At 57.5% G+C, this 23,222-nt stretch overlaps 1 protein-coding gene across 1 annotated transcript in view; it reads right to left on the bottom strand.

Moving 5' to 3' along the window:
• The window catches only part of PAX7 (paired box 7), a 90,907-nt gene that overhangs the window by 37,546 nt on the left and 30,139 nt on the right, over positions 1–23,222 (bottom strand). The window contains exon 6 of the mRNA XM_054691165.1: positions 3,370–3,569. Coding sequence (XP_054547140.1) covers positions 3,370–3,569 — 200 coding nt within the window. The remainder of the gene's footprint in view (positions 1–3,369; positions 3,570–23,222) is intronic.

Raw genomic sequence — 23,222 nt, 5'->3', positions numbered from 1 at the left:
TTCATGGCTAAAACAGCACCCACGTTCCAGGCGGTTCTGGACCTCATGAGTTAACATGAGGGTTTCTACGCCGCTAGAAACCCCCCCGTGGCAGAGCCGGGGCCCCCAGCCCACACCTGGCGCAAGCGGCCCATTACGGATGGAGAACAGAGGTTCCCAGGAGGGACAGCAGCGGCCCCAGCATCCCTCCCAGAACCCCTGGGAGGCACTGGATTCCTTGAAAGTAGAGACTGAGTTTTATTACTCAGTTTTGATCCTTCCCTCTGCACAAGCCTGGAAGCAGGAAGCATCTGTTCACTGCGCTGAATATTTCATCTCTCAAGGCGGCACAGAGGAAGAGAACATGACAAACTGCCATGTCCCAGTGCGGCCCTTCTGATCGAGTCTTCAGGAAGTTACTTCCCTTAGCATAAGCTCAGGTTTCTCACCTGCAAAACGGGAGACTCAACACACGTGCCTCAGAGGACATGGTGAGATGAGAGATAACGCCTGGCTGGCACGGGCGGGCACCACAGAGGGTCACAAAAATATCTGATTTCAGTCCTTCGGTAGGGAGTCCCTCAAAAATGGGGCTCTGTTCAGGGGGGGCCTCTGTCTCTAGAAGAAACAGGCAGGCTTGGGTATCTCAGGACACAGATTTCTTTGCCTGCAGGGCAGGTGTGTGCAAGGATGGGGTCAGCCCACCAGTCGTTTAGAGACGAAGGTCCCCCAGAAGGACTCACTGGCCCCAGGCTGTGTCCTCCTGCCTGACACCCTTCCTCAACCCTCAGACTTGCAGCAAGCTGGGTCAGGGGCGTCTCTGCCAGACATCAGGGAGGCTCTCCTTCTGGGGAGCAGGCTGGAGGGCAGCCAGGGGAGGTAACAACACACAGACCCTGCCTGACTTGTGTTCACCTGTTTTCTGGTTGGTTTGAACATCAGTCTCATACTCTACCAGCTGAACCCCCCCATGCCTGGAACAGTGTCTGGCACACAGGAGGTGCCCCATACATGAGCCCCAGTTTCAGAACTGGAACCACCATGACTGGAACCACCATGGACTGGTGGAGTTTCACTAATGTCTCCATGCACGGAGATTCCATGTGCTGGGCACTCCTAACGGCGTGTGGGGTGGGGGTTTTTTGCATGTGATTGTTTACTCCTTGGGATGATTATCATCATGTCTGCTTTGCAGACGGTGAACTGAGGGCCGCAGGGGGCATGATGGAGCTGGAATTCCCAACCTAGGCTTCTGGCTCTGAGCCCCCCAACACCCACCCGCCTCCCAGGCCACAGAGGTGAGACGGTGCGGGGCTGCAAAATCATAGTGGGGCCCAGGACCCGGACAGCACAGAGCAGGAAGTACAGAACAAAATCTCGACAGGTTCAGGTTCAGGTTCAGCTCCCATGCAGGAGCCCCCTCGCCAGCATCTCTGCCACCTGGGTACTGTGCTTTGCTTCACCACTTGCCACAACGGGCATCTGGTCACCCCACAAGCTCTGATTGCCCATAATTAAGGCACCTAGGATGTCGAGGGACCTTAGTGATCATTTAGTTTGATCCCCTTTTCACAGGTGAGATTAATTCTCAGGAGAGGAAACTGACTTGTCTCCACCTGCTTGAGGTGACACAGCTGGTCAGAGGGAGGGGCTGATGGCTCTGGCCCCCGCAGACCTGCAGACTGGATGTGGGAAGGTCCTCCCCGCCCTGGCCTCTGCCACCCAGAACAGCCGTGGCCTCCGAGGTCCCGCTTCTGCAGGCCACGTGTTCCATCAGTCATCTGGGTCCTAAACTACTCAACACTTACTGTTCCCGCCTATATTCAGGGAAAGGTCCGGGCAGGGGGTGGGGTTGGGGGCACCTCAGCCCTGCCCTGGGGGAGCCCAGAGCATGGTAGGGGAGTCAGCAGGCACAGGAGGTCTGCACTGCCCCCACCGTGGGCTCGCCTGGGCTCTGCCCGCCGCCCCCCTTCCTGGCCCTCTCCTTTCGTCAGACCTTGAGTGACACCTGTTCCTCGGTCCCCTGGGCCAATAAAAGCAGAGCCCTGACAGCCAGGAAATTTTATAAGGAGTGGTCAGGCTTCAAGGTGGTGGGAAGCAGCCGAAGCCACCAGACATGGGAATGAGAAAGCACCCAGGAATGTGTCCAGGAGAACAGCTGCAGGAGGATCAGAGGCGGGGAGGGGCGGCTGGGGGCAGGCTCCGATGTCAGCCTGGGAGCCGGGGAGGGAGTGAGATGAGCTGGCTGCTGCCCCTGCCCCCTTCCCCTTGGGGTCTCCCTCAGAGGCTGTCAGAGTGGGGGTGGGGAGGGTGCAGGGGGAAATGCTGGTTCTGCAGTGTTTAAATGCCACTTTGCTTCTAGAACTTTCCCTATTGCTCTCAAATCCTAGGCTCTGAGTTCGCGTTTTCTTCAAGATGGAAAGAACCTGGGCTCCAGCACCCCCCAGCTGCCCTCTGCCCCCCACCCCCCCAGCAGGCTCCGTGCCCCTGGGTGTTGGCTGAACTCCGCCTGAGGTTCCACCAGGTCGTGTGTTAGAAGTGGAAGCACTGCAGCTAGTACAGGTAGGTCCCCAATAGAGGCTGGCTGGCCTGGATGGAAGGCCCCCCCAACCTGTGAACACTTTGGGGCGGCCCCTCTGCCCACCGGCCGGCCTCCCAGTTCACGGGGAAGACAGGCCAGGAAAGGATTCCCAAAAGTGTTCCTCACTGTCCTCCCAGCTCTTCCTCCTCCTCCCCCAGCCAGCACAAGCCCACCCTGTCAGCCCCAGAACAACTGCAGGAATCTGAGCCTCAGCCTGGGCGAAAGGGCCCCCCCCAAACACACACTCACAGCGGGGGACAGGGAGCCCAGGCAGCTTCTTGCACTTTCTGCTCTCTCCCACCCCTGCCCCGCTGATCAGGAATCACACACTTGAGGGTGCAGGGGATCTGCATGCTTCCAGCCTCCCAGCAACAGGCCTGCCTGGGGCTCGCACGCCCCAGCACAAGAAACTCATCACCCAGATGAGGAAGGGAGACTGTGCAGAAGTTCCCCTCTTAATCACTTCCTCTCTTCCTCAGAGATTAGGAGATTTTTTTCACTCCCTGAGCCCGCTCTTCTGGATGCACCAATGCCCTTCTCTCCGCCCTCCAACCCTCCCTCCTCTCCTGGGGTGCCTATTGCCTGGAGGATGAAGTTCATCCAACAGACCTCACTGCTCCTGGCTTCTCTGGGGCTGTCCAGTGCTCAGTCAGTCAATCAACCAACATTCGTGGCCCACCTACTCTGCATCCAGTGCTGGAGACATTATTTGTCCACCTCGTCCCTGGACTGCCTACTGCAGACCCCCACCCCTACCTGGCTACCCCACCCCTTCAGTCTCCATCTCTGGACCCTGCCTGGAGCCTCACCTGGACGCGCGCCTCAGTCAGCTTGGTCCTCTGCGCCAGCTCCTCGCGGGTGTAGATGTCGGGGTAGTGAGTCCTCTCAAAGGCCTTCTCCAGCTCCTCCAGCTGCTCAGCCGTGAACGTGGTCCGGCTGCGGCGCTGCTTGCGCTTCAGCGGGAGGTCGGGTTCCGACTCCACGTCTGAGCCTTCGTCCAGCCGGTTCCCTGCAGGAGGGGGCGGCAGGGAGGGGGCCCGGTGAGAAGGGGGCGCTTTGTGCCACCTGCCGACCCAGCACCTTGTGAGGATCCCAGGGAGAAGAATGTACCACAGCATCGTCTTGACCGGCCCCAGGGGACTGGTTAAATACTCAGGGCACCTGTCCTGAAAAGTAAAATCCCCCCGAGCTGGGCATTTAGGTTTCTGCACTGACACGGAGCGCGGCTAGGACTCGGGTGTTTTCCTGACGAAATGCATTGGTCAAAATTACATTCTTAAAAAAAGAGAGAATTCAGCAGTATAGTCACTGTCCCCCAGTGAACCTGACCTTAAGAAGGCTCTTGTAGGATGTCTCAGGATCTCTGGGTGACCCGGGTCATGGCCACAGCACTCACCCCATCATCCCCACTAATTTCTACCTTGGAGTCTGGGATGGTGTAGGCCTTTGCGTCCTGTACAGAGAGCCCAGGACATCTGTGGCCAGTTCACTTCCCCGGCCGGGAAGGGTCTGTCAGGCCGGAAACCTGTTCCTGTCCCAGGTCTTTGCCAGGGAGGCTGCAGGAAGGGCTTGATCAAGCTCCTCAGCTGTTGAGGCTAAGGACACCCTGGGGCTGAACTGCCCCCCTGGCCCCACCAACAATGTACCTCTTGCCCATCTCTGATCCAGCAGAGCCGGGAGGTACCTAGCCAGGGCTCTGAAGTTGTAGCCCCAGTTGCCCCGGGGGGGGCTGTGGGGAATGTGGATGAGGAGAAGGGAGTCCCAAGGAAGAGAGAAAAGGAGAAGCAATTAGAGGTGATTGTTTTCCTCTCTTCTCCCCCTGTTCTTCTCTCTTCTCCTTTGCCTCCTTTCTCTTTCCCCCCGGCCCTTCCCATCTCCACCCCTGGCATTCCCGGAGCACTTGTCACTCATCCATTCACCGATCAGGGGAGCCCCCGCTCGTGCCAGGCATGGCCTAGCTGCCTGGGACCTGAGGCCTGCTCCCTGTGTCCGGACACTCATTCTGGGTGCAACTAGAAGAGCCTGCAAGATCATGTGCTCACACTACAGAGGGAGAAACTGAGTCACAGAGAAGCAGAGCCAAAGGCCCACCGCCTCCCTGGAGGTGTCCACGCCAGCACTCGAGCTGTGCTCTCCTGTCCTCACCTCTGTTCTACCTTAGCTCTTCAAGTGTCGGCGACACAAATAAGTCCAGGCTCTTCCCACAAGGAACCACTCCCCCATCTGCCCCCCAAACACCGACTACAACTTCTTGGGGGTCAAGAGGAGATCAGGTGGAGGTGAAGGGATAGGCCTTCTGGGCAAGAGCTGAGCGAAGGCCACAATGGGTGACGGTACCCTGGGGTGCTCCCTTGGTGAGGAGGTCACCCAGCCCTGGGCAGCGCCCCTCGGCTCTGGCTCCTTTCTCTCCATCTTGTACCTTGGCCAATGGGGGTGGGGATCATCCCTGCCTTTCATGTCCACTGCCCCTGAGGTGACATCACACAAGGGAACCAGCGGCAAGGGAGCCCCCTCAGCCTTGTCTGCCTTGGCCTTAAAAGCAGAGACCAGCCCCTCCTCTGCCCCTGCCCGGCCCAGAGGAGGCCAAGGTGGGCACTGCCGGTCCCTGGGCCTTCCCAGCATGTCTGGGGCTCAGCGCCAAACACAACTAACCCCAAGGATTCATTTCCTGAAACTCACTGCAGGACCTCAATTTTCTGACAGGGACAAGGAGCCCTGGCCCGCGGGGGCCTCTGGGCAGAGGGTGGGGGTGGGGGGAAGCAGAGATTGGCAGCCGGGGCAGGAGGCCAGCCTGCAGATGGGGCAGGGGCCCCGACTGGGCGGGAAGGCGAGCCTCAAGCTCAGACAGGAGCCGTGAGGGATGGGGGAGCACCCTGGGCAGAGTCCTCCAAGCTGTGAGGCCAGAGGGGGAGGAGCAGAAGGGAAGACGGAGGAGGCCCAGCCCAGCCCTGCCCTGGAGAAACCCTGGTCTGATAAGGTTCCTCTCCGTTCTCGGGCAGCCCTGCCCACTAGAACTTTCTGTGATGGCAGAAACGCAAGCTTTGTGTTGTCCAGTGGGATCGAATCACACGTGGGACGAAACGACTGCCGATTTGGGGTTTTCATGGGCTTTAATTCAGATTTGCCCCGCTCTGGGGCCACGCAGGACGGCGGGTCTTCAATCCCCCGTTCTGGAGACGGGGCGGGGCGCGGCTGGGCTCAGAGCCTCTGTGCTAAGCAGCCTCTGGCTGGAATGAGACGGCCTCCTTGCGTTTTGGGATATTTATTTTTAGGGTTCCTATTTTAGAACATGATACTCGTGTTCTATGTACAAAAGCACGAGTCTCCTTGAATTCGGGTTTGAAACCATCCTTCCAGAAGGAACATCGCTTTACAATGTTACTTTTCAGGTGCACGGCCTTCCAAATCAACACCAGCTGGCTCTCTCTTGGCTCTTTTATGCTTTCCACCCGCGCCCTCGCCCTCGAGGACTCACAGCTTTCTAGACTCATCGTGGAACTGAGTCTATGCCCACTTCACTTCCTGAACCCGCTCACCCCTTCTGCAGCCCGGATTTGGGGCTCCAGGGCCTGGACCCAACCCTGGCCGACTGCAGCAGGCAAAGAGGGCAGAGGCCTCTGTTGTTTGAAAGGATCTGGAATGGTCCTCCAGGATGCTGGCGGTTGTCATAACAACCCTCTGGCTGCTGAGTGGGGAGAGCGAGGCTCGTTCCCACTGGCGGGGAGATCCAGGGAGACAAGGGAGCTGGACCACAGTCTGTTTGTTACTCCAGGCCCCTGAGAAAGCTGTGCCAGCCCCCTCTCTGTCCGGCCCAGGCGGGGAAGAGACCCACATTCTGAGTCCGTGCCGTTCTCTCTGGGCCAGCCCCACTCAGGTCTGTGAAGCTGGGGCTGCTGGTCTTTTACAGAGAGGGAGAAGGAGGCTCAGAGAGGTTCAGTAACTAGACGGAGCCCACACAGCCTGTAAGTACATGCTCCCACCGGGAAGGGGTGGGGGAAAGGACAGGTTGGGAGGGAGTTTGGGGACCCTGTGGGGTGGCTCTGGTCTACTCAACAGCCCTGGTCTGGGAGCCTGACTCCTGATTGGGCTCTGTCTCAACCCTGCAGTGTGGCCTTGGACAAGTCACTTCCCCTCTCTGGACTTCAGGGTCACAGCTGTAAAGGTGACGAGAAGGATCCACCCCCGCGGGGCTCACTGGATGGCTGAGGATGGACTAACCTGAAGGCTACGGGAGTGACTTGGAGCCTTTAGAGGGTCCATGAAGGTCATTATCATTGTTCTCTTATTTTTACTGATGACAGAAAAGGGCAGAGGGTGGAAAGCAGGACCCGCACAGACAGCGGGGAGGGACACAGAAGCCCGAGCTGCCGCCTCGCCCAGTTTCCCCATGATTCCCTTCCCCCTCCCGCCCCTGGGAGCCCTTGAGTCTCAGACCTAAATTCATCAGCAGGATTAGGTAGACTTGGCCAGAGAGAGGCCCTGCTGAGTCCTCCACACGCCGAGAGCTGATTGCCTCTTGGTGAAGCCCAGGCCGCCAGCACGGGGAGGGGACACTTGGGCAGAGTGGACATGGGGGCGCATTCATTAAACAGAGGCTCTGGGCCAGCTGCAGCTCCTGCCCTCCTGTTCCCCAGCAGCTGTGGGATGGAAAGTTCCCATGGGGGGCGGAACCAGCTTGAGGCAGGTCTGGAAGCAGCCCCAGGAAAGGGATGAGGAGGGAACCCTCCCTATGGGTTCCCGAATCCCTCTCTGTCCAGGGCTGTGGGGGTCCAATGCAAGGCAGGAAGAGCACATCCCTGCCTGGGCCCTCTCCAGCTTATGGGAGAAAATAGCTGCTTTAGGGCGCTCCCAAACTGATGGAGGAGGTGTCAGCCCGTCTTGGGTTTGCCCCAGTGTGGCGGGGGACACCGCCTCCGGAAGCGCTGGCACTGGCACAGCGCCAAAGCAGCCATGTGACTTGAAAGTGGTGCAGAGCGGCCTGAGGCTGGAATGAGGGACGGGGCCACAGGAGCCGTGTGGCTGGTCAGAGCGTGAGGGTGGGCGGGAAGGAGGTCTGTTCAGGCAGCCCAGCCCCAGCCAGGCGGCTAGAAAGCCATTGGGAGGTGGCTCTCCCGGCCTCTCCCCAGCCTCTGGCCCTCCCTTCAAGGCTTTCACAGCCACAGACTTAGAAGCTTCTGCTATGCCAGGGAGGCCCCACCACCACCCACCCCGCCCAGTGTCCAGCCTCGCTGGCTCACATCTCTGAACCTCCTCTGCTTGGGACGCCTCCCCCTTTCCGCCAGCACACTCCTACTCACCCCACAGAACCCAGCTCATGGGTCGCCTCCCCCAGCAAGGCTGCCTGGGTCTTCCTGGGACTCTCAAAGCTCATCAGGAGACAAACTTGCCTGTTCGTGGGTCCCTCGGTCCCACTGAACTGAGAGAGCCCGAGTGAAGTGGGGACACTGCCTGGCACGCAGCGGGCACTCGGCCAAGGCTTCCGAAACAAGGGGCTTGGCAGAGTGAGGGCAAAGTTCCTTTTAATCTCTGACGCGCCCTACACTTGTGCACAGCCCTCTACAGTTTGGGTGCCTTCCTCGCTCCAAGGCAGTCTCTCCGAGAACCCAGAGGGTCCAGCAGGCAGCCCTAGCCCCATTTTACAGCTGTCAGTGGAGGCCCAGGCAGTGAGGCGGGAGGGAAGCCAGGACGCAGGAGTCCCCGGCACAGACGCGTCAATGCTGCCACCTTGACTTCCCCAGTGAAGGAGGATCCCACTTCTGGTCACGAAAACCAAGGTGGTTTCTTCCCCACCCTGCACACCCCTCCCCCAAACTTCCCTTTACCAGAGGAAAAGCCGGCACACGAGTGAGCTGGTCACAGTCTCTGGCCCTAACCACCTCGGTGAAGGCAGGGGAGGGATGACCCACCTCCAGACCCCAGATCAGGCGGAGCCAGCAGTGGCCTGGAGGTTGGGGCCCTCTGCCTCCCCACTCCCACTCCCGCGCGCCCCCTCCCTGCTGCCGCCCATCCAGCCTTTATTACAGTTTAACATAGGCCGGCGAGGAGCTGCGGCAGAGAAACGAATCACATAATAGTTGATATGCGTTTTAATCAAGTAATTCGGGCAGAGCCGAGAGCTGGCGAGTGTGGGCTGGGTGTCCCTGAATACCAAGCAGGCCTGGGCTCGGGCCTCGGAAAATGGAAAAGTCATTTACAGCTCAGTTGGGGGCCTGGGGAGCCAGGGCCATGGCAGGCGCCTCCTGGCCCCTCCATGCGAACCGCTCAGCTGTAACCAGCATGTGGGCGTGTGTGTGTGTGTGTGTGTGTGTGTGTGTGTGTGAGTGATGGGGGGGTGTCTGCAGGAGTCAGCCTCACTCAGGGCCTGAGCTACGGGGATCTGATGGAGCAGGGCAGCAGGACCCCATCACACCTCCCCGGAAGCATTTCCCTCCTGCCCATTGATCTCTCCCAAATTTCTCTTGGGTGTGCAACTCAGAGTCACCATCCAGGCCGCCCAATGTGGGCCTGGCACCCACCCTCAATATCCCTTTCCTCCCCTTGCCACCTCACCTGCAACCAGAGCAGCACCCGAGCAGAGAGATTCAGAAGCCCCCTCTTGCCCCGCCCCTGCCCCAGAGTCTGTCCCCATCATGCCTCGACAGGCTGATACCCCCGCCCCCTCATCCCTTGCCAAGCACCCTCTTGGGTGCATGGTTCAGGCTGCAGATACAGCCCGGGTTCCACATGCACAAAATGTGGATAATAATAGGGGCTCCCACTTTCTAGCTTTGCAATCCCCCTCACAGCGCCTATCACAATCAGATTTGCCAAATGTCCTATTTAATCTGTCTCCCCCAGTCGTGCCGGCTGTCCTGGAGCCCCAAGAGGAGCAGTGTTCTCATCTCTTATTCACTGCTGAATCTCCAGTGCAAAGTGGATACCCAGATGTTTGTTGAGTGAATGAATGAACGGATGAGTTAATAAGTGAGTATATGGAGGCACGTGAGTCAGCGCCAGGGACATGGGAGCGCTCAGCAAACACGAGCTTCGCTGACCCCCCACCTTTGGACTCCACAGGAGATCACACCTCTGTGGTGGGCGGGGGGCGGGGGGTGGGCGCCCCCCCCACCTCTGGTCTGAGGTGCCCACCTATGTACTCCTGTTGCTGAGGCCGAGCAAAGCTATCTACACTTGATTCACTTCAGATGGGTTGTGGGCACCCAGTCTCTGGGCGTTTAAAGGTGAAAATTCTTGGGGACTCCTCCTGGCACAGAAGAAAGGGGTGGAGGGAAGCCAGGCCCTGTATGAATTCTCCCCCGCACCCCCGAGATGACCAGCTAACTCTGCTCTGATTTCTGGTTGTACATGACCTGCCCTCCACTCCTCTGTCCTGCTGAGCAGGGACCCCGCCTGGCACCTGCCCCCTGTCCAGGCTACACCACCTGGCGGCTGGGCAGGGGTTTCAGCCCAGGCAGAGAAAGGGTGTGAGGGAGGGGATCAGGAACAGGGAGGAGGTGCCCTGACAGACGGGTCATCCACCCCCTCCCAAACCCCCTCCTGCTCCGCACCCCCTGTAGCTGCACCCTCTTTCCCTCTCCCCTCCCTGTACATTTGTTGTTCAGTCTTTGCAGGTCCTGGAGGCTGCAAGGCATCTGGGGAGCCCATTTTCTCCAGCCCTTGGGCCAAGGCTACAGAGCAGAGTTGCCCCAGAGGAGGGGACAAAAGTTTAGAGTCTCAGGGACCTGCCAGGGCCACCACCCCGTAGGCGACAGGGCCAGGTTCCCAACCTAGGATTCCTAGCTCTACCTCTTCAAGCCCCCCACCCCCAGTCACCGGGAGAAGACGGTGTGTGCACCGGCATGAGCCCAGAGAGAACGCACCACGCCTTTTCTCTAAGGGGAGTCCAGAAAGGGCGCAACTTGCCTCCCTGGGGGCCAGGAGGCGGTGGCCAGGTGGGGATCCTCATAGGTTCAGTCTGACTCCCAATCCGACACTATTTCTTGGCAACTGAGATAAGTCAACAGGGCCAACCTCACTCTCCCAACTCAGGGAGAAGGGCAGAGAGGGTAGAGAGTCCGTGAACTCTCACCGTGCACAACCCAGCTTAGCAAAACGTGTCCTTCCCTAGGAGGTCCTCCTCTAACCCCACCAGGATGCCTTTTTATTTTATCTTTTATGCTGAACCATAGGGAGACAACCTGCATTACAAAATGCGGGGCCACAAGCTCTGATCCCAGCTTGTGTTAACAGCATAGTACTGTTCTCAGACACCAGAGGGCACTATTTCAACATTCCTGCCAGGAAGGGGCATATGCAGGAAGAAGGAAGTAGTACTGCTGGAAATGGTACTGTGTAGTTGAAGTGCCAGAATTCAGAGCCATGTTTTTCCCAGGACGGAGCCAGAGCTCTTTCTGCACTGAATCATCGACCAAGCACAAGTCACACACGCAGAGGGCTGGAACCCACTGAGCCAAGGGCACTAAGTCGCGAAAGATTGCCCAGGAGCAGAGTTCACAGCTAAGGTTCCCCTGTCTCAATGCAAGAGGGTGAAACTGAAGATGGCATGAGGACCCTTCCAGCTCAGTCTCTGGAACCTGTTGGCGTCATATGCAGCAAATAGCAGCTGTGGATCAGGGGAGGAAGGGGGACATTTTAGCAGGTGCCTATAGGCAGGAGCAAAACCACTCCCAGGCCAGTATTGTTCCCAGCCTTTTACACTCTTGCTGCGACTTCAAGACATCTCAGAAACAATCACCCTTTTTCCTTCACTACCTCGTTGTGCTGTTTCACTTTTTACTCCCCAATTTCCTTTAACACAACAGGAGCAGCCATCGGTGGCAGGCAGACAGCAGCCTCACCACGTCAACTCCTGAAAGAGGTTTTAGGGTGCGGCCGAGGCAGCCACCAAGGGCAAGTGGGAAGAGAAACTGTGGGGTCAGGAGGAGCTGGGGGTCAATTCTCGATCTGCCTCCCAAGAGCTATAGATACTGGATGAGTCGGTCAACCCAAATTTCATTTTCTTCATTTCTAAAACAGGAACCACGATGGGAGTTGGGGAGGCTGGGAAGAGCAGAAAGCTGAACAGGAGGCAGAGTTCCAGGAGCTGCGGGGACGGGGCACCTGGCTGACCAGCCGTGGGGGCCCCCACAAGCATCTCTCCTCTCACTTGGACTCACTTGGATGGAAGCCTGGCAGGGAGGAGAGGGTGGGGGAGGGGAGGTCTGACCCTCCCTGCTCAGCCCCCCACCTGCTGTGTGACCCTGAGCACACCTGCCCTCTTGGAATCCTATTTCCTTATATGTCCCTTGGGAATAAGCACCGCTGCTGCCCCGCCTGCTCCTCCGGTGTTGGTGTATCTGCACTGTGGGAACCCTGAGGAGTACCAGGGGGTGACTGTCAAGCCTGCTCCCCATGCTAACTCAGGAACGTGCCTTCACTCCTCTGGCAGCTGTTTCCTCATCCCACCTCCCGGAGTCGACATGCGTGAAGATGAAATGAATCACCCCAGACGAGGGCCCACCACCTGCCAGGTACACAGCCGGGCTCCCACCGAGGGGCATAAGAGTTATTATTGTTGTTGCTCCTGGGGTGGGTAGTGCCTGCACACAGATGAGAACTTTCTTTACTTCTGTATTCCCAAGAGGCAAGCGCCTTTACCTGGCACAACGCACAGTCAAGGAACGCTGGCTGCTGGATGAACACCCTGGTCATCCCCTCCTTAGTCTCCTGGGGCAGGCTCTGCACAGCCAGCCAGGCCGCAGACCCACATCCCATCCGGATGCAAATGCACCCCTCCCCCAACCCAGAGGAGAAGGTGCAGGACCTCAGGTAAGGGATCAGGAGAGACCTGGAGGCCATGAGAGGCCAAAGAGGGAGCTGGGCCCTAGGGAAGCCAGACGGGGGGAGGCCTCAAAACCAGCCAAGGGGAAACAGCAGCAGCTGGGGCCCCAGCGGCCAGACGAAGCCACCCCGCATGGCCGCCAAAAGGCAGCCGGCCACCCATCAGCGCCCCACAAAGCCACTGTGAAAGGACCATATGCCTGAGAAGTCAAGCTTGCCCTGACCCTCCTCCCCTCCCCCGCCCCCTCCTCCATGCTGGCGTCCTGGGGGGCTTTGGCAGCTAGTTAGAAAGTCAGCCCAAGGAGGCAGAGATAGAAAATGGCTTCAGGACCCATGTCTCCTGCCACCTCCCTCCATCTGCCCTTTGCTGAGGAGGAGCCCAAATGTGGGGTGCGCTGTACCCCCAAAAGGCAGCTTGTGATCACAGAGTCTCCTACACAGCAGGATGGGGCATAAAGGGCACAGGAGGATAAACGTGAAAATAGCTGTGACGTGTCCTGAGCTGCTGTGCACCGTTCCTGTGGAAGTTGTGCTCTGACCACGACTGGTGAGTGTTTTAGTAACATCATTAGCAGGAGTGTCATGATTGGCCCCATTTTACAGATGAGGACACTGAGGCTCAAAGGGGTAAAGTAACTCCGTGGCAGAGAGACAGTAAAACCCGGCCAGGCAGCCCGGAGGCCCCAATCCACCATCTGGGGACCTGCACTGGCCTCTCCCCCCAGACCCCTGCACCTGCTGCAGCCTGGGAAGATGCTTCCATGCCTCTTCCTTCTGGTTTTTTTTTTTTTTTTAAGATTTATTTATTTATTTACACAAGCACTGGGTACAGTCAGAAACGCAGGAGGGTGAGAAAATTCACCAGAGCCAGAGCAGAGAGCAGAGCAGGCAGACTGACAAAGTACACTGCTGAGGGGAGCAGCAGGCGCGGCAGGAGAGGTCTGTTGCACCATGTGGGACCCTCGCCGGTGGCCGGGGTCTCCCCATCAAACAGGGGAGACACCCCAGAGTAGAGATTGTGCCTTCACAATCAGCCTGGGGGTTCTTGAGGATGGGAAGCATATTTTTCTATATAGCCCAGGGCAGGGTAACTGGGAACAGCTCTGTGTTTCCTACCATTCTAGAATATTCTTAACAGTATCTACTAGATACTGTAGGATCCATTAAACAAGAGACCATGGACCTTAATCACCAGACACAAGGAGGATGGACTCAAGTGTCCGCACAGTAATGAATTCTCTCGAGGACGCTAGCACCTCTGCCCTGGGGTGTCATTTCTGTCACCCCCCATTGCCCCATCTATCCATCCCCACTTCTGTCTTCCCTTACACCGGCCTAGAAAACTCTGAAGCCAAACATACAAGGTACATGGTGAGCATGTGCCCAGCAGAGACTCACTAAGGCTCTGGGGGTCCCACTGACCCACACTGAGGAAGCCACAGCAGTGCTCCCCACACGCAGGAACCAGCAGAGTACTCCAAATCCTGCCCGCTAGAGACCCACTCTCTAGAAGGTGGGCAGAGCCACTGCTGGCAGACCCTGCGGCATGGATGTGAAAGTCAACAAGGACCACTACAAAAGCAAGTTCCACCCTCCCTGCCGCATTCACGGAGGCCACGCCTCCCCCCTGCAACCCAGAGCTGTACCAGGTCCAGGGGTCCCCTTCTTCCTATAGGGGAGCCCACCTACCAGAACAGGCTTCCCTTGGGTGGGCCGACACCCAAGCCATCAGTTGAGGTTGCTTCTCCACCTTTCTACCTCCAGGAATTCAGATTAAAATGCAAATAGTTGCTACAGAAGTAGTACCCCCTCAAAACTGGCTCCAGGCACCCAGCATCCCAGCCAGATGGTCCACAGGGAGCCTATGGGTTGGGTGGAGAGATTAGGGGGCTCCAGATTGGAACCCCAGAGCTTGTCCCTGACCTTGCTTCCAGCTTACTGTGTGCCTTGTGGCCAGTGCAAACCCCCGAGACCTAGAAAGGGGAGGTCCTCCTGGGTCTCCAAGAACAGCCACGGCCTGGGCCTGGGCTTGGGCTGCTTCTGAGTGGTACACGACCTCCTACCCAGAGCCCAGGGCAGTCCCTGGCACGCAGCAGAGCTTCCAGCAAATGCCTGTTGCTGGACGGAAGAATGGGGGGGTAGTAAGGAGCTCCAGAAGGGACTAGATTCTAAGTTGGGGGTGCAGTATGGGCTTCAGGGCATCCTGAGATCATCTGGCCTGTGGTATGGAGAGAATTGATTTCTTGACCCTCCTACTCTGCCTGGGGCCAGCACTTCTCTCTGGTGCCTTCAGTCCCTTCTTGTAGGGGAAGGGGCTGGGAAAGCTGATCCCTCCTGTCCTGCCTCCTCCCCTCTCCCCCTCCCCTCTGACAATGGGGGCCCCTGGTGTCTCTGCCGCATTCTCCTGCAGCCCCCTCCCACCCTCCCTCCCAGCACCCCATCCTGTCTGCCCCCATCAATCTACAGCAACCCAGCCCTCTCCAGCTGGCCGGGCTGGGCCGTTCCCAGGCAGAGCAGGTCCACAGTGGAAGGTGGTGGAAAAATGTGGACAAATTTCTGATTTGCAACACTCTGGGAAAGAGTTCATAGCCATTGTTTGAGGACGAATGTATAAATAAAGCAAGGCGAAGATTGCAGGGGGAGGCTGATGAAAGGCAGAAAACGAGAAATTTTATGGCCATAAGGAGCGTACTCTAATGGTGATTTTTGAGGCACTGGACCATGGTAGTTACTTAGCCAAATGATCACTGTGAAGCTGGGCAAGGCGGCTTATTTCTTAATTACTGTTACGTTTTATGTCAGGCGGACGCCCCAGCCCTGGAAAACTCGGTCCTAAAGCAGACACCGGCTCTGAGCCAGGGCCTGGTGCTGGGATGCTGGCAGGTCGACGGGAGGGCACCATCCAGGATGGGGAGCCCCTAGGTCTGCTGTCCTCTCCTGCCTGCCAGGCTCCTGCCCCAGTAAAACTGCCCTGAGGAGAAGCCAAAGAAACACTCGAACTTAGGGTCACAACTTCAAATATGAATTCTCCACTGGGCACTCACGGGTGGGTTCTGAGCTGGCTCTGGGTGACACAGCAGAGAATGAAATCAACATGACACTGGTGTTTGTAAAACGCAGAAGACGCTGTTTGGGGCTCTCTGGCTGGGGTCTCTGTGCAAAGGAACTCAGAACTCAGAGGGCAGGACAGGAGCTGGCAGGAGGAAGTCTTTGGGGTCAAAAGGGGGTGGTAGGGAGAGGGATGCTCTGGCTGCTGTGTCACCTGAACCAGGTACACGGCCTCTTGTTTCGTCACCTGTAATAACGGGGTGGGATGAATCGTGCCTTGTTGGCTCTGTCTCCTGATTCTGTGATTCTAAGGTGCTGTGATTCTGTGGCTCCCAGAGGGGGTGAGGCTGACTTTCCAAAGGTGACCAGAACTGGCTCTGTTGAGCGCTTTCATCCTCATTCGATGGTTTGTGCTGGTGATGTACTAACAGAAGGAAGACGGGGCTACAGGTTATTGAGGACCTACTGTGTGTCAGCATCTTGACACACACTGTGTCAGCTCATGGAATCCTCAGGGTCATCTCAGAGACCAGGCCTGTTGATAAAGGCTCGGGAAGAGTGGAGATCTGCTCAGACACTAAGTGGAAAAGCCTCCCTTCAAAGCCAGGTGGGCCCTAAGCTAAAGCCCATGAATGCATTTAGGTATATGAAGCCTCCTTCTAGAATGTTCTGCAATAAGTGGTTCTCAAGCTTTGGAGTTGTTAATCACACCTCACTGGGCGTGTCCCCTTGAGGGGTTCTGAGTGAATAAGCAGAGTCCAAGAAGTTGCATTTCTACCAAGCTCCCAGTGGCTGCTGGGGGCTGGGTACAATTTGAAAATCTCTGTTCTAGACAAATTCAAGGAAAAATAGCAACAAACCCCATGTTGCTCTGTGGAAAGGGGAAAAGATGCTTTTGTAGCACCACAATGGAAACAGAGGCTCTGGAAGAGTGTGAATGCTCATCCCGGTGACTTCAAAATGCTGGATCTTTCTTCATACTTGGGGGTGGGGGTGTGGGTGGGGGGTTGATGTCCAGCCCAAGGTGAGTCCCACTGGGGGCCTAGATCAGCGGGTGAATTTTCTTTTCTGTCGTTCCTATTTCTGCAACTTGCCACAGAGGCTGGTCATCAAATTCTTGACAGATCAGACAGCTCTGGATGCCTGGAGCCCTGACCGGTGCCCGGCCTGCCCCCCATGTGGCTGCCCCAGCCTCTGCACCCACCTCTCCCAGCCCTTCCTTCTACGCTGCTCCTCAGCTAAGCCCTCATTCCCTTCCCCTCCCATCTTCCCTCGGAGTCTGAAGTGTCACTGGAATTACCAAGAGGAAAGAGCGGATGTAGGGTCAGAGAAGTGACCCACTGAGGCCGAAGTAAGGGACTGGCCAGACATGTCCTATGCTGGGACCCATCGCTGGCTTCCCAGCTTGAATTCTTTGGAGGGGCGATGTTTGTGCCCCAGGGGACAAGGGTTTTCATGTGCTGTTCTTTGCTTTATTCCCAATGCTCAGGAGGCAGCCTGGTGTGTGGGGACAGCGCAATACAAGTGCAGAGTGAGCGAGCGAGCCAGTGAGCAGAGCCCAGACCCAGAAGCAACTTGCAGTGTTCCGACAGATGCGGAGACAGTCTGCTCCTCAAGCCAACCTGACTCTGGTGAGTGTGGCACAACCAGCTCATTAGCGATGTATTTATGCGACCACAGACACCTGGCCCCACGCTGACCGCCCCTGCCGCCAGCTGAACAGTTCCAGAGGTCCTGGACCAGTGCACCCTAACCCAGCACGTGGGTCCTCCACTGAATTCCCCCATCTGCATCCGGATGTTTGGCCCACTCAGAGTTGGCCCAAATGCAAATTCTGTGTCTTAATCAGGGTCACGGGACAGCCCAGCAGCCTGTGGAGCCCTCGGCCACCCCGGGTTCCGAGCCTCTCCTGCTAGGGTCCAATGGCTGCTTGGAGGGAGCCAGTTTTTAGAGGAGTTAAAATCCAATTTGACCCCGCACTGACACCTTTTCTAGTTTGATGTGTTTTTGATAAAAATTTTTGATCAATAAAAATAAAATCCGTTGCTTGCACCCTGGGAATTACTGCTCTGGGCTCAGTTTGGTGAATCTTGATAGAATAAATAATGTTATTTTCCCAAAATGTGGCCAGCCATAAGTTAGTTACACTAAACCAGCAGGGAGGGGTGGCACCCGAAAACACGCTGATCCTCGGAGGACGAGATGCTGCTTCTAGGTATGTGGGGGCGCAGGAAACTCTCACACTGCGGGGGCCGAGGGTGAGAGTCTCTGGGAGATAAACCACTGATGCCTGGTGCCAGGCACTGCCCTTGGCATCATGATTGGTATCTTCCCACAGCACCAAGACCTGGCAGACACAGAAATTAGAACAGTTCTAAGGAAGAGACCCAGAGCGGGGCAATAATGTGCCCAAGGCCACGCAGTAGGATGTGGCTGGGCCTGAGGCAGGTCTCCCAGGAGTCTGGACTCGTGTCCAAATCCCTCTGCACTCCAGCCCCGTTTCTTGCTCCCTTCTGCCCTCAAGCCATGTCTTGCTTGCTCCAAACAACTTCGATAGGGGCTGTCAGGCTGGGGCTGGACGCTGGGCAGGGCTGTCCTGGACACTGCCCTTGGTGAAACAGGTGTGGGAGGACACGGGCCCCAGCCGTGGCCCTGCGGGGTGTGCAACGTGCTTGCGACGCGGGGGCTGCCCCTGCCGCCTACTTCTGAACCAGAAAGCTTATTGTATTAAAAGAATCTCCCATATCCTGCGAGAGGTCGGGGGGGGGGGGGGGGCGGTGCCTGCACTAGGCATGCAATGCCAGGATCGGGGGCCTGGTGGCTCGATTCAGGGCAGCAGCGGTGAAAGAGAGGGCAGAAGAAGAGGCAGATTCTGAGAGCGAGGGGCTTATCAAGGCTGCCTGGAGACGCGGGAGGTGCGGGAGGTGCGGGTTTGGAGCTGTGGAGGTAGGTGATGGCGGTGGAGAGCCAGGCTCTGCCCAGACACTCCTGGTCACTCCACCAACCGGGAATTTTACTCATTGTGAAAAGACGCAAACGCTGGCGTTAAGCCACTGGCTGCGAGACGGAGGCCGTCAAGAGTCAGAACTCGAATTCAAGCCCGTGGAGCCCACCCTGACAGTGGGAGGGGCCCCGCCCCCCCAAAGCCCACCTCTCACCCTCCCAGTCCTCCCGCACAGCCCATGGGGCTCGGGGCCCCCACCTCTGGCTTTCATGCCTCCCCGGCGCAGTCGCTGGCCCTCTAATTAGATTCCCGGGAATAAGAGCGCATTGTACAGTTCTGCTGAAGGCAAACTGATTTTACAATTTCTTTTCTTTCCTCCTCTTTAATAACTCGCCATGTCTCAAGGAGGTTTTACTTATGGCCCGCGTGCTGGAAAATGCTGCTGTCTCTTAGGCGCTCGTTTTTCTCTGCAGGAAAATTGAAAACCAGATTTCTCCTCCATCACAGGCCCCTGCTCGTTGCCTACCTTTTGCCCGAATATTCTAGTCCTTGGCCCTTCTTTACCTCGAAAGCAAGGACCCCGCCTTCCTGCCCCACAGCCTGGAAAGGCTGGCAGCCCCCTCGGATCTCAGAACAGCGAGGACTCTTTCAAAAGTTTAGCAAGCGGCAGGAGGGTGGGAGGCAGCCCTGGGCTCCTCTTGCAGATGCATTTGCCTCCAGAGGACTGGACCGGCTCCAGCACTTTTGAGGTGGGAGTTGGGTGAGTGCGGAGCCTTTATTGGTCCCATCGGGTTCCCGTTAAGTGTCAGGGAGTAAATTACAAACAAATGGATCCCATTTCCATTTCTGAAGGCATCTCCAGCCCTGCCTGCGCCCTCTGCATTTGCGGGTACACCCCCTTAAGTGGTGCCTGATGGGACCAGGAGCCAGGTGGATGGTGTCACACAGGCCCCGCCTGTCGTCTGCACAGCCCGCAGCCCCTGCCGGCCGGCTGGCACCCACTCTTCGGCCCCGGAGCCAGACCAGCGATGACTTGTGACGGATGGGCAGAGGGACGGACGGACACCTTGGGGGTAGCGCGGAGCTGGGCTCCAAGTCCACAGGTTTCCTGAATTAGGGTTTGAGAACGCTGGCCCCCAGGGGAAAGAGAGGGCGGAGGAGGGCTGCTTGCTGGAGAATAAGGCCTGGGCGGGCTGGGCGGAGGGTGTGGCTGGTGGGACCACAGCCCTCAGCGGGGGAGCAGGGGCCCAGCAGGTCCTGGGCCTGGCACTGAGGAATGCAATGTCTTTGGCACCCTGAGCACCTTTGTCACCACCACCGCCACCAAAAAAACCCCACACCCACCTGCCCTCCCCCACTTCCTAGCTCCTCCTCCCACCAGAGGGTTGGAAAACAGGAGGCTCAGCTACACCCTAGTACTGATTTTACAACAACCAAGACTGTGTGCCAGACACCAGGGCCCGGAGCCTACTGTCTCCCTTAGTCCCTGCCAATGCCCCTCCAGGCCAGTGCTGTTGCCCCCACTTTATAGCCGGGGCTCTGAGACACGGAGAAGCCCACTCCAGCCATGGCAGCATGCAGGCAGGCGCCATGCACACCCTCCTCAGGCTGTGTGTAGCATTGTGGCCGCTACTATCCTTCCACTTACAGATAAGGAAACCAGGGCAGAGTGAGGCAGAGTGCCACTTGAACTCAGCGCCCGGGCAACCTCCAGCCTCCGGGTTGAGGACAGCTGCCCAAGTAAACATGAACTTGGTGTCTAATTTTTAGACCTCCTTTCTGTGTTAAAACAGTGGGTTCAAGCTGGGAGCAACCTGCGATAACTTAGTCCCCACTCATTGTCTTGCAGATGAGAAGAGAAACCCAGAGAGGGTGTGTGACTCGTCTGAGGTCACACAGCAGGTTAGTGAGAGAGCAGGACCAGTGTCAGGCCCCCTCAACCAATGTCCCAGAGCAGGGTCTGCTGAGGGCATGCCAGTATGGCCACTGTTTTAGCTAAATCCTGGAGCCAATGACTCAGGACGTAAGCTCTAGAGTTACAAAGATGCCCGGGGCTCATCCAGGCCTTCCCCTGCCAGGCTGGAAGCAGTGCCCTGGTTGCCACCCCCAGTCTGAGGTGTTCTGTACATGGGGAAAGGAGAAGGGCGAGCTCAGCCAGCCTGGGGACGCAGAAGCATCACTCCTCGGTTGCCCACGTGTCTACCAGCTGGATATGGCTTTGGAGATGGACAACTGTGGGTTGAATGCTGGGTGACCACAGCTAATCACTTAGCCTCTCAAGCCCCAGCACTGAGGAGGCAGGAAGGTGTTCAGGCAAGTGTCTGAGGAAGGGAAAGCAAACACGAGACCCCTGCGCTTCGCCCCTATGCCCCCGTCACTCCCAAGGGCCCCCAAGGAAAACCGACACAGGCACTTGCCACATCCTTGTGGGCCCTGACATGTTGCATAAAGAAACTTGAGGAAGACAGGCCTGGCCTGGAAAGGGACTTGGCTACGGCTGAGTCACTGTTTGCTGAAGGTTACCTAAGATGTGTCTAAACAAGACCCAGCCAGGGTCCTCCTGCAGGGCCTCCAGGCACACCTGCCCACCCCAACCCAGCACAAAGGCAGCCCCCTCCCAGGAAAAGATGTGCCAGTCCAAGAACCCTCCAGGTCCAGAGATAAGCACATGCAAATGCATGCAAAATACCTGGCACTGAGCGGGACCCTGAATGGGGGCCATTATTAGTGTAGCAAGCATTTAATGAGCACCTACTAAGTACGAGGTGCTTTCTCACAAGGTCTCCCTTCTAATCTGCCTCACAGCTCTTCGAGATGCTTCTGAGGGCCCGTTTGTTGCAGGTGAGGGTTCTGGAGTTGGTGGGGTGGGGCTCAGACATCCCAGCACCTGGAACATCCACAGCTCTGACTCTGGCCAGAGCTTCGCAAACTGGGCTGTTCACAAGAACCCCCTGGGGAGCTCTGAAAAGAACTGCCCACCAGTCTAATGTGTTGGGTGAAGCCCTGGGGCTTTCAAAGCTCCTCCCATGGGCATCTCATGGCAGGTGGGGCTGAGAGCCACTGTCCCAGGGCTCCTGGGTTTTGCTCGCTTTCCCGTCTCCTACTCAGCAGCATGGTGAAAGGCCGGTGCGGGGAGGAGTCCTGCAGACTTCAGAGAAGGGGGAGAATGGAAGCCGGGTGGGGCCATGCGTCCCATTGGCCTCGGTGCAGGGAAGAGAAGAGCAAAAACTGGACTCCTCCCAACTCTCGGGCTGGTGGGGCTGACTCGGGCACTGCTGAAGCTGCCAAGGGGCAGGAGCTCTGGGGGCTGGGCTGCCCAGGTGCCTACTTACCTACCTGCATCTGCCTCATTCTCAGAGTAAACCTGCCCCCAAGCTCTCTTCCTCCTTACTCACCAAACCTCACAATCAACAGTGACTACTAGATGTGCGTGTCCTCAAATCTAATCTCAGTCCCTGCCTCCTCCAGAACCCATATGCTGGGTCTGTCTCCTTGCATCCCAGTGTCAGGTGAGGACCTGGCTGCTTGGGAAAAGGTGTCCCTGCATCAGGCCACCGCAAATTCTGGGTGTGTGCAGACCAGAGCATCCCCCTTTCTCCTGCAACTCACTGAAGGGTGTAAACAAAGGCCAGTCACAGAGCAAACTTCCCCACCCCTTCCCTTCCGTAGGGTTTTGCCCTTGACCAGGATCTCAGAGCGGGTATTGGGATTCTCTCTCATTTTATAGATGGGGAACAGACCCAGAGCACAGAGCAGCCCACCACAGCACACAGGCCAGAACACCAAGCAGCCCCTCCACCTGGCTGCCAGGCCAGGACAAGCAGTTAAGGCCCCGCCATCTTTGATGCGCAGCAGGAGTGGATGAAGTCAGACCCAAGGAAGAACTAGTCCCTAGCCTGGAACAGCTGCTATGGGAAGTCGTAGAATGTCACAAGGCCTTTCTCAAGGACCCCAAAGGCCCCCGGGCCCCTAAGACTACCACTGGAGCGAAGCTTCCAGATGCCCCCACCACCAAGCAGTCTGGATTTTTCCCCAGGTGAGTCGAAGGGGAAATTCAATCCTGTTTCCTTTTCTCTGAACTTGCCAAAAGCTTGTTTGCTCTGAGAGGCCCGTGAGGCTTTGGCTTCCCTGGTTTCAAATAATTGACTTTCAAAGTCTGTCTTCAGGTGGAACGTCACCACGCACCACCTGGGTGAAGGGTTGAACCCCGAGGTCTCTGCCAGGGAGTGAAGAGGGAGGTGTCTCAGCTCCACGATTGGCCCAATGCCTCACATAGTTGCCTGCAGGCCCTGCCAATCCCTCCCCCCACCACCCAAAGCCTTTCCTGCAGCCACTGGCTGTCACAGAGTCTGCTCAGATTGGGGGCTGAGATGGGCCAGGCATGCTGCAGGCCGCCTTGTGCCTCTGCGGCGTTACAGGGCAGCTATTAATGAGAATGCGGTACTTGCAGGTGTATTCACCTGTGCCATTAGCTCTTCTGGGGCTTGAGGCAGAGAGAATGCCACCCAGCCACAAGTCCTTCTCTCGAGGGCCCATGAGGGCCCCACCACCCAGGGCACCCAGGGTTACCCCTAAGCTGCAGCCAGCCACTGCGTGTGCAGCGGGCGAGGCGGGGGCAGACCCCGGAGTTGGTCCTCCGCCCTCATTGCAGTGTTTGGGGGTTTTCCCCCTAATGAAAGGATTATTTTGAAACAGGAATTGCACTGGTCCAGTGTCTGGGGGAAGGAGGTACAAATGACCAGCTCCTTCCTTCCTTGCTTCTACAGGAATCGTCACCATTTCTGTGGCTTCAATGCCACAGGGGCCTGCCCACGCCTGTCCATCTAGTGCTCGTCCCTCGGGGCCCTCCTG

This window comes from Talpa occidentalis, unplaced genomic scaffold, assembly GCF_014898055.3.
Source record: "Talpa occidentalis isolate TD23 unplaced genomic scaffold, MPIMG_talOcc4v2.1 talOcc4.9, whole genome shotgun sequence".
Classification (NCBI taxonomy): domain Eukaryota; kingdom Metazoa; phylum Chordata; class Mammalia; order Eulipotyphla; family Talpidae; genus Talpa; species Talpa occidentalis.
Note: the sequence above shows the minus strand (reverse complement) of the source record. Positions and strands in the feature narration are given on the sequence as shown.